This window comes from Diabrotica virgifera, chromosome 3 (assembly GCF_917563875.1).
Source record: "Diabrotica virgifera virgifera chromosome 3, PGI_DIABVI_V3a".
NCBI lineage: Eukaryota > Metazoa > Arthropoda > Insecta > Coleoptera > Chrysomelidae > Diabrotica > Diabrotica virgifera.
In genome coordinates, this window is record NC_065445.1 from 68,611,012 (window position 1) to 68,624,712 (window position 13,701).

General features: G+C 32.8%; 1 protein-coding gene across 3 annotated transcripts in view; it reads left to right on the top strand.

Annotated features, from left to right (window-relative positions):
* Positions 1-13,701, top strand: part of LOC126881114 (protein cereblon) — a 68,368-nt gene that overhangs the window by 42,500 nt on the left and 12,167 nt on the right. For all 3 annotated transcript variants that reach the window (XM_050645163.1, XM_050645165.1, XM_050645164.1), the window contains exons 7-8: positions 1,407-1,509; positions 8,387-8,477. In XM_050645163.1, the coding sequence (XP_050501120.1) occupies positions 1,407-1,509; positions 8,387-8,477 (194 nt within the window). The remainder of the gene's footprint in view (positions 1-1,406; positions 1,510-8,386; positions 8,478-13,701) is intronic.

The window sequence follows — 13,701 nt, forward strand, 5'->3', positions numbered from 1 at the left end:
AGTCAGCGAGATATTTTGGGTTTGGATTATGTTTTGGTATTTGCTTTCTATGTGCAGACTGTGGTTTGATTCGCGGCTATTTAGCTGGAAAGCCGTAACTTCTGTCTTTGTGGGATTTGGTTGAAGTCCCCATTTTTTAAAATATGTGCTAATCATATTTAAGTTGCCTTCGAGAATATCTTTGGCGTTCTCGATGTTTCTTTCTTGCATCCCCAAAGCCATGTCACCCGCATAAATAAAATTGCGTGAAATTGTAGTGCTGGTATAATTTACGAATTAGTCTTCTTCTCATACCATGTCGTAGGAGTAAGTAAGATCAATGAAAGTTACTGCTGTTTTGATCTTATTAAAATCTTATAGCAGACACTTGGTATGTAGCTCTCTGGTAGTGAATGGTCTTTGCCTGGTTTGCAGATGGCAATTACTTTGCTTTGTTTGAATAGTTTAAGAGTTTTTTTTTAATTTCTTCAACCATTATCTCGTTGAAGAAATCTAGGAGTCACTTTCGACTTTTTAGATCAGTGTGTTTTATGAACTCGGGAAATATTTTGACAGCTTTGCGACACTTAATAAGTGTATTGAAAAGTTCCTCGGTCCGTATTTGTCTCATGATTGGCAGGATTTGTTGATGTGAATTTGATCTTTTTGACCTGATATTCTACTTCTTTTTTATGGACTTTTTCTAGTACTGGTTTAAAGAGCCGAGGAATGTGTGTGTGGTAGATTGTGGTTCAAAGTGTATACATACCCGCACGCGAACTCATTCCAGTCTGTAAGCTACCTTGACGATTGGATGATACAGAGTGTAAGATGACGCAAGTCAAAAGTTTTAAAATTCTTAATACTCTTAGCACAGAATTGGTATTACTTGTTGCATATATTTAATAAGAATAGACAGATTTTAAAGTTTCATTTGGGATGAAGCAGTTTTAAAATGTTTTATAAAATAAGCCCTAACATCAATCCAAGCAACTACCGACTCATTGCTTTGATTACTTATATGCGAAATCTGTTCTCTATAAAGATTGGTTTCATTCTGTAACACAATTAAAATTTTGCCAGAACGTTAAACCAGATTTAGTTGTTGATGTAGGGTGGGTAGGCATTATTTTTCCTTTGGACACCATTTGATGACCATTTATAGAGTTCAAATCGTAAGATTAAAAGCCAGACAGCTGTTTGCAGTGTTACCTTCTTTAAATGTTCGGTAGATTGTGCAAATCCTGTTGTTCCTTATTTCTGAGATTTATTCATGACCAAATGTCTGACAAGTAAGAGACGATAGAATCTTGGAGAGAAATATATTTAAGTGTTTGTTGTATTTATTATTTATCGTTTTATTTTGACATTTATCTGTTTATTCAAATTATACGTGATCAATTAATACAGGTTTTTCTTGTCTTTAGAAAAGAATTATGTGCTGTAATAGCTGTGGAGTACAAATTACAGATCCTAGTGAAGTATTTGCTATGTCTAAAGATGGTATTCAGAGCAATTATGTGAACCCAGGTATATTAATATCTTAATATGAATATTGGTGTCCCAGACTAATTTATACACGCTATATATCTTAAACGAATAGAGATTTTCGAAAGGGACAAAAATTGATCTCTTCCATTTTTAATACACTTTATTATGGCGTAGAAAAAATCGTCCCCTAAATATTAATCCCTTAATTACAACCCCTAACTTTATATTTTTAATGGCACCCTGTACATTTCTTTATAATTTTGGATGTGGTCTTCCCTCGTATATTCAACATTTTTTTTAAGTAAAAATTACATGAAAAAAAATAAAAATAACAATTAACTAATTACCTAATATTATTTACATTACATGTTCGAATTGTACTCCACCTGCTGCAACGCACATTTCTAATCACACCAGAAGATTTCTGATATGTAGGTATGTCGTACTCGATTTATCATTTTTCAGTTTTTTACTTTTTTACAAAGATGTTTGGATTGAAGGAAAAACTTCAGTTAGAAAATTGTCTCTATTATACGTGGCTGTTATATGATGCGTACCTCTAAAACTTTGATTTGTTAAATTTTTGGAATTTATTCTGTTTAAACACTAACTTTATTTTTTTTTTAAATTTGGACTTTATAATATTGGAATTATTATCTTCCAAATAAGTGAGCAAACATTCAAAAAAAAAAATAGGGCCCTCGTGGGAGTGCCAACAGAAGTGAAAACTTCTTACGAAGCAAGCCTCTTCGGGTACACACTCTATCGCTCCTCCAACCATTATAACTTCGGTCGAACTTATACGCAATTCAACCTATAGTATATAAATTTCTAATATCTGCCGTGTCGAAAACGATCGCGAGTTAAATGCTGTTTCCCCATCCAAGGAGAAGTGAAATACCTACATTATATACCCATTGAGTGCATCCTATACTATTTATACAGGGTGGTGAATCGGAAAACGGGCCATAGGATACTCAATGTAAAATTCTAAACTGTTGAATTTCTGCTTCCCTAATTATGTTACATCAAAAGTCATGAGAAGTTATTTGTAGAGGATTGAAATCTGTATTAGAAACAGAAGTTACAATTGTTCTACGATTTAAACACATTCCAAAATTTTGAAAAATATAATGTATTTACCGCAGTAGGTATGTGTGGGCATGTTAGGCCACACGTTATTATTTAACTGACAGTGAGCACATTATTGACTGAAGAAGATATCTTTATTATTAATACTTCTCCTTAACTAAAGGTATCTTATCAACTTTATTGTGTTTTAAACAGTAATTGATAAAATAAATAAAAAAATTGACAGTTCAAATTGTTAATATAATAAATTTATTGTCAAAAAATGCAACCTTATACACATTATGGTATTGCGTGTGGCCTAACTTTGGCGTATTACTCTGAAAAATGTATTATATTTTTACAAAATTTTGAATAATTATTGTTCGTAGAACAATATTAACAGTTGTTTTCAATACAGATTTCAATTCTCTACAAATAGTTTCTTATGACTTTTGATGTAAAATAATTAGGGAAGCAGGAATTCAACAGTTTAGAATTTTACATTGAGTTTCCTATGGCCCGCTTTCCAATTCACCACCCGGTATATACATACACATAATACATAAACGTACAGAATTTATTTCGGCGAAGCGATGACGGTCACGAATTCAATGCTTTTCCCCCATCCAGAAAGTGTACAAAATGGCTACAGAAGTTTTCACTTCAAAAATACTTTAAACCCTAATCACTTATAATGATTGGAGTAGGGACCGTGTGACCCCGTATGCGCTTGCTTCGCAAGCTCCTTCGGGTACACACTCATATCTATCCTCCAACCATTATGACTTCGTTTGAACCTATACATATGCAATTCAACCTATAGTATATAAGTTAGGTATTAATATCTCGCCGTAGCGATGACGGTCGCGAATTCAGTGCTTTTTCTCAATCCAAAAAGAAGTTCTATACCTATATTATACACGCGTTGCGTGCGTCCTATACTATTTATTTATACATACACCTAATATGTAGGTCCACAAACGCGAAAATTTCAAACCAATAAGCCTGTTGCCACATCCGTACAGACTACTTACCAAAATAATTACTAACAGGCTATCAAATAAATTCGATAGTTACCAGCCTGTTGACATAGTACCATAGAACACCTACAGACAATAACGACACTTATCGAAAAGTGCAACGAATACAATGAACCTTTTCGTTTGGTATTTGTGGATTACAATAAGGCATTCGATTCCATAGAACTCTGGGCCGTATTAGAAGAAATGAATAAAGCAAGGATTGATTCTAGATATAGAATACTCCTCAAATACAGATACGACAATGCAACTATCCAAATAAATGTATTAGAAGGTCTAACAACAAGCAAAATAAGAACGGAGAGAGAAGTTAGACAGAGAACAAAAACAAATAAAACAAAAGTGATGACAAATCAATATATCACAATCGACTTAGATGGAAGTGATATCGAAAGTGTTGAAAAGTATACCTAGGTCATACGATCAAACTAGGCAAACAGAATCAAACGGCAGAAATAACTAGAATAATCCGAATAACTTGAGCAGCAGTATAGAGACTCAGTGATGTGTTGAAGAACAAAAAATACCAATAAATCTAAAGAAAAGGGTATTCAACAGTTGTATTCTACCATTATGACGTATAGAATGGAGACGATGACACTTACAGAGGTATCATAGCCAATATATTGAAAACGACACAGATCTCTGAGGGAACATATACAAAATGAGGACGTGCGAAGCAGGACAAAAGTGGAATATGTAATTGGAAGAATTGAAATGCAAATGAAATGGACCTGGGTAGGACACGTGGCACGACAAAACATCGAAACGTGGACGAGAAACATTGTACATTGGAGACCACGCGAGGACAGTCGTAGTATAGGAAGACCACAAAAACGATGGCTAGACGACATCAAAGCAAAAATGTGGAGAAACTGGCACCAAATAGCACAAAACAGAGAAGAATGGAGAACTCATGGGGAGGCCTTTTTCCCGGAGTGGATGCAAACAGGCTGAAGAAGAAGATAATATACATACATACAAAATTTATTTCGACTAAACGATGACGGTCGCGAAATCAATTCTTTATCCCCATCCAAAAATAGGTGTTATACCAATATTATATACGCGTTGCGTGCCTTCTAAACTATTTATATATACATACACATAATAATATATATAAACGTACAAAATTTATTTCACCGAAGCGATGACGGTCGCAATGACGGTCGCGAAGTCAATGCTTTTTTCCAATCTAAAAAGTGCACAACGTCCTTAAAGAAGTTTTCAGTTCAATAATATTACTATAATTATACGTACATTATAATAATATGCGTACAAAATTTATTTCGTCGAAGCGATGACGGTCGCGATGACAGTCGCGAAATTAATTCTTTCTCCCCATTCTAAAATAGATTTTACTTTTATTTTAGATTTTAATACTTCTACACAATTTATATACATACACACAATAAATATACGTACAAAATTTATTTCGCCGAAGAGATGACGGTCTCCAACAAATCCTTTTTCCCCACCCAAAAATAGGTTTTACATTTATTTTAAATTTAAATATTTCTATACAATTTATATATACATACACATAATATACATACGTACAAAATTTATTTCGCCGAAGAGATGACGGTCGCGATGACGGTCGCCAAATAAATCCTTTTTCCCCATGTAAAAATAGGTTTTACATTTACTATTTTAAATTTAAATACTTCTATAGAATTTATATATACATACACGTAATGTAAAATTTATTTAGGCGAAGAGATGACGGTCGCGATGACGGTCGCGAAATAAATCCTTTTTCCCCATCTTAAAATATGTTTTACATTTATTTTAAATTTAAATACCTCTACACAATTTATATATACATACACATAATATATAGCATAAGCGATGACGGTCGCCAATTCAATGCTTTTTCCCCTATCCAAAAAGTGCACAACATCCCTAAAGAAGTTTTCACTTCAAAAAAATCTCTTATAATACAGTCACAATATTTGAAAATCTTTCCGGTTATTTTACGGCTTGGATATTCGAAATGTGTGTTGCAGGTTGCAGCAGGTGGACTACAGCATCCAATATAAATAATATTAATTATGGTAGGGGAGCAAAGTGTGCTAAATGTGCAGTCACTCGAGCGTTATGGGGACATATTGGGTTGTGAAGAGTAGGTCCTAAAATAAAAAAAGTTAAGTAGTTTTCCATTTTAGTGGGGACTTTCCATTTTTAATTTAATTTTCCATTTCCAACAATCGTTTATTTAGATTATAGCGACATCTATCCATAATTCGAAAAAATGTCTCGAATAAAAGTTACTTATTTTTACGTAAGGAATCCAAATCTACAATAAAAAATGGGGGCTCCCATTTAAGATTTTAAAGTAACCCCCCACCCCACCTCCGTGGGGGTCGTGATTTGTGCCATTCGATAGATTTTTCAAAAATATTGAATAAGTGTATTTTTCAGTTTTTCGATCTGATGTTTATTTCGCGAAATATCGTGGGATTCGTATTTAAAATATTAAATTTACACCCCACCCCTCTCCGTGGGAAGTCGTGTTTGGTATCATTCGATAGATTTTTGAAAAATATCGAGCACGTATTTTTTGGTTTTTCGATCTGTCATTCATTTCGCGAAATATTCGCTTTTTTCTTGTGAAACTTTGGGACTCGCCCATTTCCTTACTCACCGCTCAAATCGTCAGATTTTTTAAATATACACTGTTTTGCATGTACTTAACTTACCTTATCTTAATCTGAAGAGTTTTTCTAAGGATAGATTTTTTTTCGGTCCCCCTTAACGAACTCCCCTGCATCAAGAGCCAATATATGATAGAGGTACATTTTCAGGGTACAAGGTTTCTCCCCATGTAATAATCTGACGCGCTCGAGTCACTGCAAAAATCCCCGCTTGGGCTCCCCTACCAGTGGCGTGCTGGAACTTTTCAAGCGGCCCGGTGATTTTATAGAAAAGCGGCCTCCCATCCTCATTTTACCCTCTATGATCAGGATGTTTTACTCGTTATTTATAAAATCAAATAAACAAAAATATAAATTATTTTTAAACCGAACATTGCATTGAAACTTTGAATTCAATTATTTTTTTAATTTGCTATATTTTTTATTTAAGAGTAAGCAATCTTACAAATAGTAAATGACATGTATGACAATATTATATGTAGTAAGGCAGAAACCAAAATTTCCTGAATAAATATAATATGAATTTGATGGAATTAAGATATGTAAAAGTAAAATAAAATTTTGAGAATTTTTCAGTTATGTGGTAAGTTGGAGTTTAGTAAATCAAGTAAGTATACAAGAGAGTACAAATACAAGTACAGTGCAAATACTTTGATTTAACAATATTTAAAATGTTAATACAACACAATAATCTAAACATTCTTTTATAATTTCCGCATTAAAGTAAATTTTTGAGCAAATTCGTAGATTATTTCATCATTTTTAAGCTCATTCAAAGCTTCTTTTTTCTATAGCCATTAGCATAAATGTTTCCAAGTGATCTTGTGTTAAAGTACTTCTTAAGCGGTTTTTTTTATGTATTTCAACGTTAAAAAGCTTCTTTCGCAAGATACTTGTGTCACTGAAAAAGTTAATAAATGGGTATATACTATTTAAATTTGGATAAGCACACTGATATAAGTTGTACTTATGCAAAACAGCGTAACAGTAAGCTATACAATCTTTAAACTTTTTAGTACCACATGGAGGTGAAGTTTTCACGATGTCAACAACATTGTCATTTGTTACTTCATGTTCATCATCACTTAGATTAATAATAACATCCTTTACATTTTCTGTAGACTGAACATATTCATCATTAATTCGATCTTCTATAATTTCAGTATTTTTTAAAATCCTATTTTTTAATACAATCGATTTATCAGCAAAATCCAGGAGTTCCTCTATAATTTCAGTCCCAGATATGATAGGATAACAATTTCTGAATTTTTCAGTAAATGATTTAAATGCCGTTAAAGGTATACCATTTTCTATTATATCAAAATTTCTAGGAGTAGAGTGATTATATCATCATAAAACGATTTGTCTTGATCAAATCGTTTTTTGATACTTCCAATAATTCGGTCAAAATTGTGCAAGACGTTTTTCCATTTTTTATTCTGCAGAGTAGGTACATACATCATACATGTTTGAAGAAAATTGGAAAACCATAAATATACTTGTAGGCATGAAAATAAATATTATCTGTAGCAATCTATTTATGTATATAGTCTTATTCAATTATTTACTTAACTTGTATTTTACAATTAAAAAAATTTATATTTTTTTTTAATTTTTTTTAATAGATACTATTTGAAAAATTAAGATTTGATTCGAAATTAAAAAAATATTTTTTTAGTTACATCTAAAAATTTTTTGTGAACCTATTAATTTGTCCGGCCTCAAGAGGCCGCGGCCTCTCGGTGATTGCACCGATTCATTTATATGGCCAGCACGCCACTGTCCCCTACCATTAGTTATTTGGTATTTTGATTTATTTTTTATGTAATTTCTATTATAGTATTGTTCCTTTAAGCTTTAACGCTTTCGTGATTAATTTAACAAAACTAAAAACACTGATATTTTCTTGATTACTTAAAAACCTATTTTCTTTTTGAAAAATCTATTGAATAGACGATAGAAGACTACATCCAAAATTATAAAAAAATTTACAGGGTGGTACTTTTCAAGTATATTAGAAATGGAATAGATCAGTTTTTGTCCCATTCGAAAATCTTTATTCGTTTAAGAGATATAGCGTGGATAAATTAGTCTGGGTCACCCTGTATATGTACATGTGTGAGTACGTATAATTACATTATTTTTTAGGTGGGCATGTGTATGAAACAGTAACAGTAATGAAGGCACAAAACTTTAAGTTGGATGGTGATCCTTCTACGGAATTTTCATGGTTTCCCGGGTAAATATAATATTTTTAATATATCACAGATAGTTAAATTTAATATCAACGACATATCAAATTTATAGCTTGAATAAAAGTATAAGTAGAAGGTGGAAGAGAGATTCAATTAATTATCTTTGAGTGTTTTCAATGGATAGCCTGGACAGGTGTGTCCACTGTACATACAACTTAGCTGTACCTAAAGTTCATTAGATGGCGGAACGCTGAAGACAAACTGAAAAAAAAACAAGTACAGGCTACCTACACATTTTTTGGTTACATGTATTTAAGGGCCTATCCTAGTGTAAAAGTACGAAATTCATATACTTTTTTGGGAATTTCTAAAATAAAAAGTACTACATCAATTGTTTTGAAAATTTGCATGAGTATTACCAGAGAACGGCAGTTCTCGCCAGTGGCGCACACCAACATCCCCTTACACGCGACACTATATATACACGAAATTTTCGATTTTCTAAATCTGACTAATTTGAAAGATGGGTCAAGTCCCATCTTAAAGTTCAGGAAAAGATTCACCCATTCATATGTCAACCATCCATTTTGGTCCAAGGGTGTGGATTTTACGGCCCTTTCTATTTAGGGTCTGTTTTTCGTTCTCGTCCCCAAAACTCCCAAAAACTTCAAATATTTAAGTCAGACCTTTGCGGCTTCTAATAGTACTGATCATTACCTTTCCAAAGCATTTCTAATTTTGAAAATCGGTTATACTATTCAAAAGTTACCGAGCTCAGAAGTATGACTCAATTTTTATTTAAAAAAGGGAAAATGTTTGTGGATATGTATGTATGTATGTGCGTTTAAAAGTTAAACCGATTTGAATTTTTTTTCTGTGTTTGAAAAGGGGGTCAGGGCCGATTCAGAACCGGTGTAGTTTGTGACTTTTGACCACCCATAAGCCAGCTAGAGGACTTGGTAGGTACAAAACGGCATATTTTTTGGGGGTATATATCTTCGGATCAAGAAGAGGCAGGAGAACCACAAATACACCAAATCAATAGTGTTGAGTTAAGCTTTCAAATGGTGTCTAAGCCGTCAGGATCAGACATACATACGGCTCAGTATAGCCGAAAAACGGAAAAACTATACTTTGAAAATTTTGGTTTTTCGACAATTACTCAAAATTTCAACCTACGAATTGCGCCAATAACTGAGCGTTTGTAGAAGGACTCTAGACGAATCTAACTGTGTATACGTCGTATCCGGGAAAATTCGAATTTTTAAGTTATAGGCTTCATAAGTATGATCAAATCTATTTCCTACGGGAAAAACGGTTTCTCAAGCTCAATAATTCCTGTAATAGCTTCAGTTATCATACTTCACCTTAGATCCATCAGATACTACTGGTAAATACGTTTCAAACTCATGTTTACTGATCAAAATCGGTTAAGCCTTTTAGAAGTTATTAAGCTACAAAAGTATAATCCAATTAACGATTATTCCCGAAATGGTTTATGTAGTTGTAATGATTACGACGCTAAATTTGATCTGGCAACGGTCAATCCGACTTCATTTACTGGTCATCTCAATATTTTTTTTTCAATCTATTTCGAATAGAAAAAACTAGTGTACATTCGATGGACACTAGATCATTTGGGAGAAAATGCAACAAAGGTGACCATTTATAAAGCTTAACGAGTAATAGAGGAACATTGCATTCAACTTCATACATTCAATTTATAAATAACTTTGAAAAACTCCTGATACAAGAATAAAAAACCGCCAAACGCCTTAAAAATGAGTGGCGCATACAATATTCCAGCTACAAAAGATCTGATATGAATATTACGGGGCGCGAAAATGTATTTTCATTTTGATGTAAAACAAAATTCTAGTTTTATTTTAAAAGATTTTTCCATAATATTTGCTAAATTTGAAGTAAACGCGCCACAAAAGAGTTTCAAAATTCAAACTGTTCCAAAGTTACTCTTTTGTGGCGCGTTTACTTCAAATTTAGCAAATATTATGGAAAAATCTTTTAAAATAAAACTAGAATTTTATTTTACATCAAAGTGAAAATACATTTTCGCGCCACGTAACATTCATATCAGATCTTTTGTAGCTGGAATATTGTATGCGCCACTCATTTTTAAGGCGTTTAGCGGTTTTTTATTCTTGTTTATTATAAAAAGAAGTACATGCAAAACAATTTTCATAAAAAAAATATTGAAAATTAAACGATTTATGCGCCATCTACTGGCAACGTGAAAATAAAAACATAGCTCCACTGCTGCAGTGATTGGGACTAATAGAGATCCTGAAACATGAAATTTCAAAGATATTATTTCTATACCATCAACTAGGGGTTTTTTGATCGGATAAAAAATGTCAATTTGGCGGTTTTTGAAACTGAAAATTTTTTTATTTAAAATTTTTTTTTAACACTTCGTCATTTCTTCAAATTTCAATACTTTTCAAAAATCCTAGTACATGGTATAGGAAATGACTTATATTTCAATAATCACTTTGAAATTTTATGTTTCAGGATCTCTATTAGTCCCAATCACTGCAGCAGTGGGACCATGTTTTTATTTTCAAAATTGTTTTACGTGTACTACTTTTTATAATAAATGCTCATGCAAATTTTCAAAACAATTGGTAAAGTACTTTTTGTTTTAGAAATTCCCAAAAAAAAAGTATATGAATTTCGTACTTTTACACTAGGATAGCCCCTTCCTCTAAGGAAGATCCCCAACAAAATGGATCGACCAAATTACAGGAATATGCAAAAGACCTATGCATGAGTTAAAAGAAATGATCAGAGACATAGATCTTTGGAGACGGACAATGTACGATATCACAATAACCACTACAGTCTTTCTGGAGGGTAGGACTGAAGAGAGAGAGTTAAGGATCAGCGGAAAATAAAAAGTCGCTACTTACCGGCTTTTTTTAAGACTGAACTTGTAAATATGAAAATATGTAGATGTAAAAGTACAGTTTGGAGAGCGCCTTTTCACACGGATATTTTTTTTAATCCGGTGGCGTTTAACATGATCTCGTTCCCTTTATATCTTCCCAGGCATTAGTTTTCAAAATTTTGCATTTCTTTGTATTTGCTCAATTTTTTAGATCCATTAACTCTAGAACATCGAAGCGATCAACAGAAGTTCGCGACGTTGTTGCAATAACCAACGAACCGAACTTCGTTCCATCAGTAATTGTCTTAAAACCGTATCTGTAAGATGGACGTTGCTGCAGCCACTTTAATACTTTACATTCAGTTAATAAAAGGAAAATAGTTGTGAAAGGAGATGGTGGCAAACACAGTTTGTGGTTTTACCCTTAAAAACTAGCCCCCTCCCCCTTCTTGACCACAGATCTGCTATAATTTATTGTTCCTTTTATTTTTTCATATTTTCTTCCTTTTCCGATTGGTTTCATTCTACTAGAATTTGGTTCCACTTTTTATTATTTTCAAAGGATCTGCGTTGGTCTATTTTGTAATATGTATATCTTGAAATGCCAAATAAATTCTTCTAAAAAAAGTTACATCTTCGAAAAATTCATCATTCACTGTTCCTGTGCCTGTACTTTTTTATTTATCGTTTCTCCCTACTAAAACCAGATAGAAGACTGGTCAGTCTCTACCCAAACATCATTTTTTTTTTAAGTTATACTGCTTTAGGCGCGATTGAGAGTAAAATTTCATAATATTGCGCGCATGCGCACACAGACAGTATGGCGTTTAGTTGCTAAATATTTCAAGTTATGTAAAATATACCTATCAGTGCAAGAAAAGGTGTGAAAAGAATATATTTAGTCGAGGCATTGAAGGATTGAAGTGTCGATTTTTTTGCAGTAAGACGGATTTGAATGCGGATTGGTGCGTTGGATTCGTGAGAATGTCGGGAAGTTTTGTGAACTAATGTAATGAATAAGAAATCTCAAATTGCATTTGTGCATAAGAAAAATGCATTTCAAAAGTGCATTTTGAAATAGGCAATTATTATGTGCATTATTACATGCGTTTGTGTTTACGAATGTTTTGTATAAATGTACCTATTTACGAATGTTTCTTCTAAAATTTAGGAATATATTAATTTTATAATACATTTAAGTATGTAGTAATTTTCTTTACAATTTTTACTTACCTATTTGTTTTTTTATACCTAATATGGCCCGTGTCTAGCAAGTGTCTGTGTAGGCTAGCGGTATTGTGTATCTAGTTACGGACGTGTTAGTACTTGGTTCGATTCTCCATAAGGATTTTTTTTTGTTTATTATTAATGGTTATTGACATCTTAGACTATTATATGGACTTAAATAATTATTAAAAATAATTAAAATAATTAATCGGGATGTTGCCCAACTATTTACCGAGTTGCAAATTTATAATAATTGCCTATTTCAAAATGCATTTTTCTTATGCACAAATGCAATTTCAAATTTCTTATTCATTACATTAGTTCACAAAATTTCCTGACATTCTCACGAATCCAACGCACCAAACTGCATTAAAATCCGTCTTACTGCGCCAAAAATCGACAGTAAGGCGTTTTTTTTGCTTGCAAGTGTGTGGCCTCGACTAATTAGTGTTTTTAGTAAATATATTTATTATAATTTTTGTGTCTTTGGATTTGTCTTCCTCAGGAGTAAGATGAGTATATTAAAACATTTTATTGTATATTTATTATACTTCAACCTTGTCTGTTTGTTACCGTGAATTGTCATTAGGTACGTCCGAACCGATACAGACACAGTCCTCGTAGCGTATTTGGTATAGCATTCGGCTAGAAATCGAGAGGTCTTGAGTTCGAATCCGGAGCAATCCTATACTTTTTTTATTTTTTTGAAAGCGGTAAGCACAAAATTAGTTTGGTGTTTAAAAAAAATTAAAACAAACTGTTTAAAGTATATTTATTTTTAAGAAATCATATAATAGAAGTATAACTTCTTACGTGCGTACAAAGTACACACACATTCTTTTTTTAATTTTGTTATATCTGGGATTCTTTGGATCTCGATTCGTTTTCTCGATAATTTTCTATTGGTAATAAACAATTCTCATTCATCTTGACGCACTTAATTAATTTCAAAATAACAATGACTGGAACGTCGAAAGATTCGCAAACTAGTCCAGACATGAATTCACGGCGAACCTCGTCCCGAACCTTTCGACGACCATTTCCTTTGATGCGAACGGATTTACAGACAACTAGTGGAACGCTTCGATGTTGCACCCTGATCGCGACTAGATTCGGTACGTTGTTGAAGGGTACCG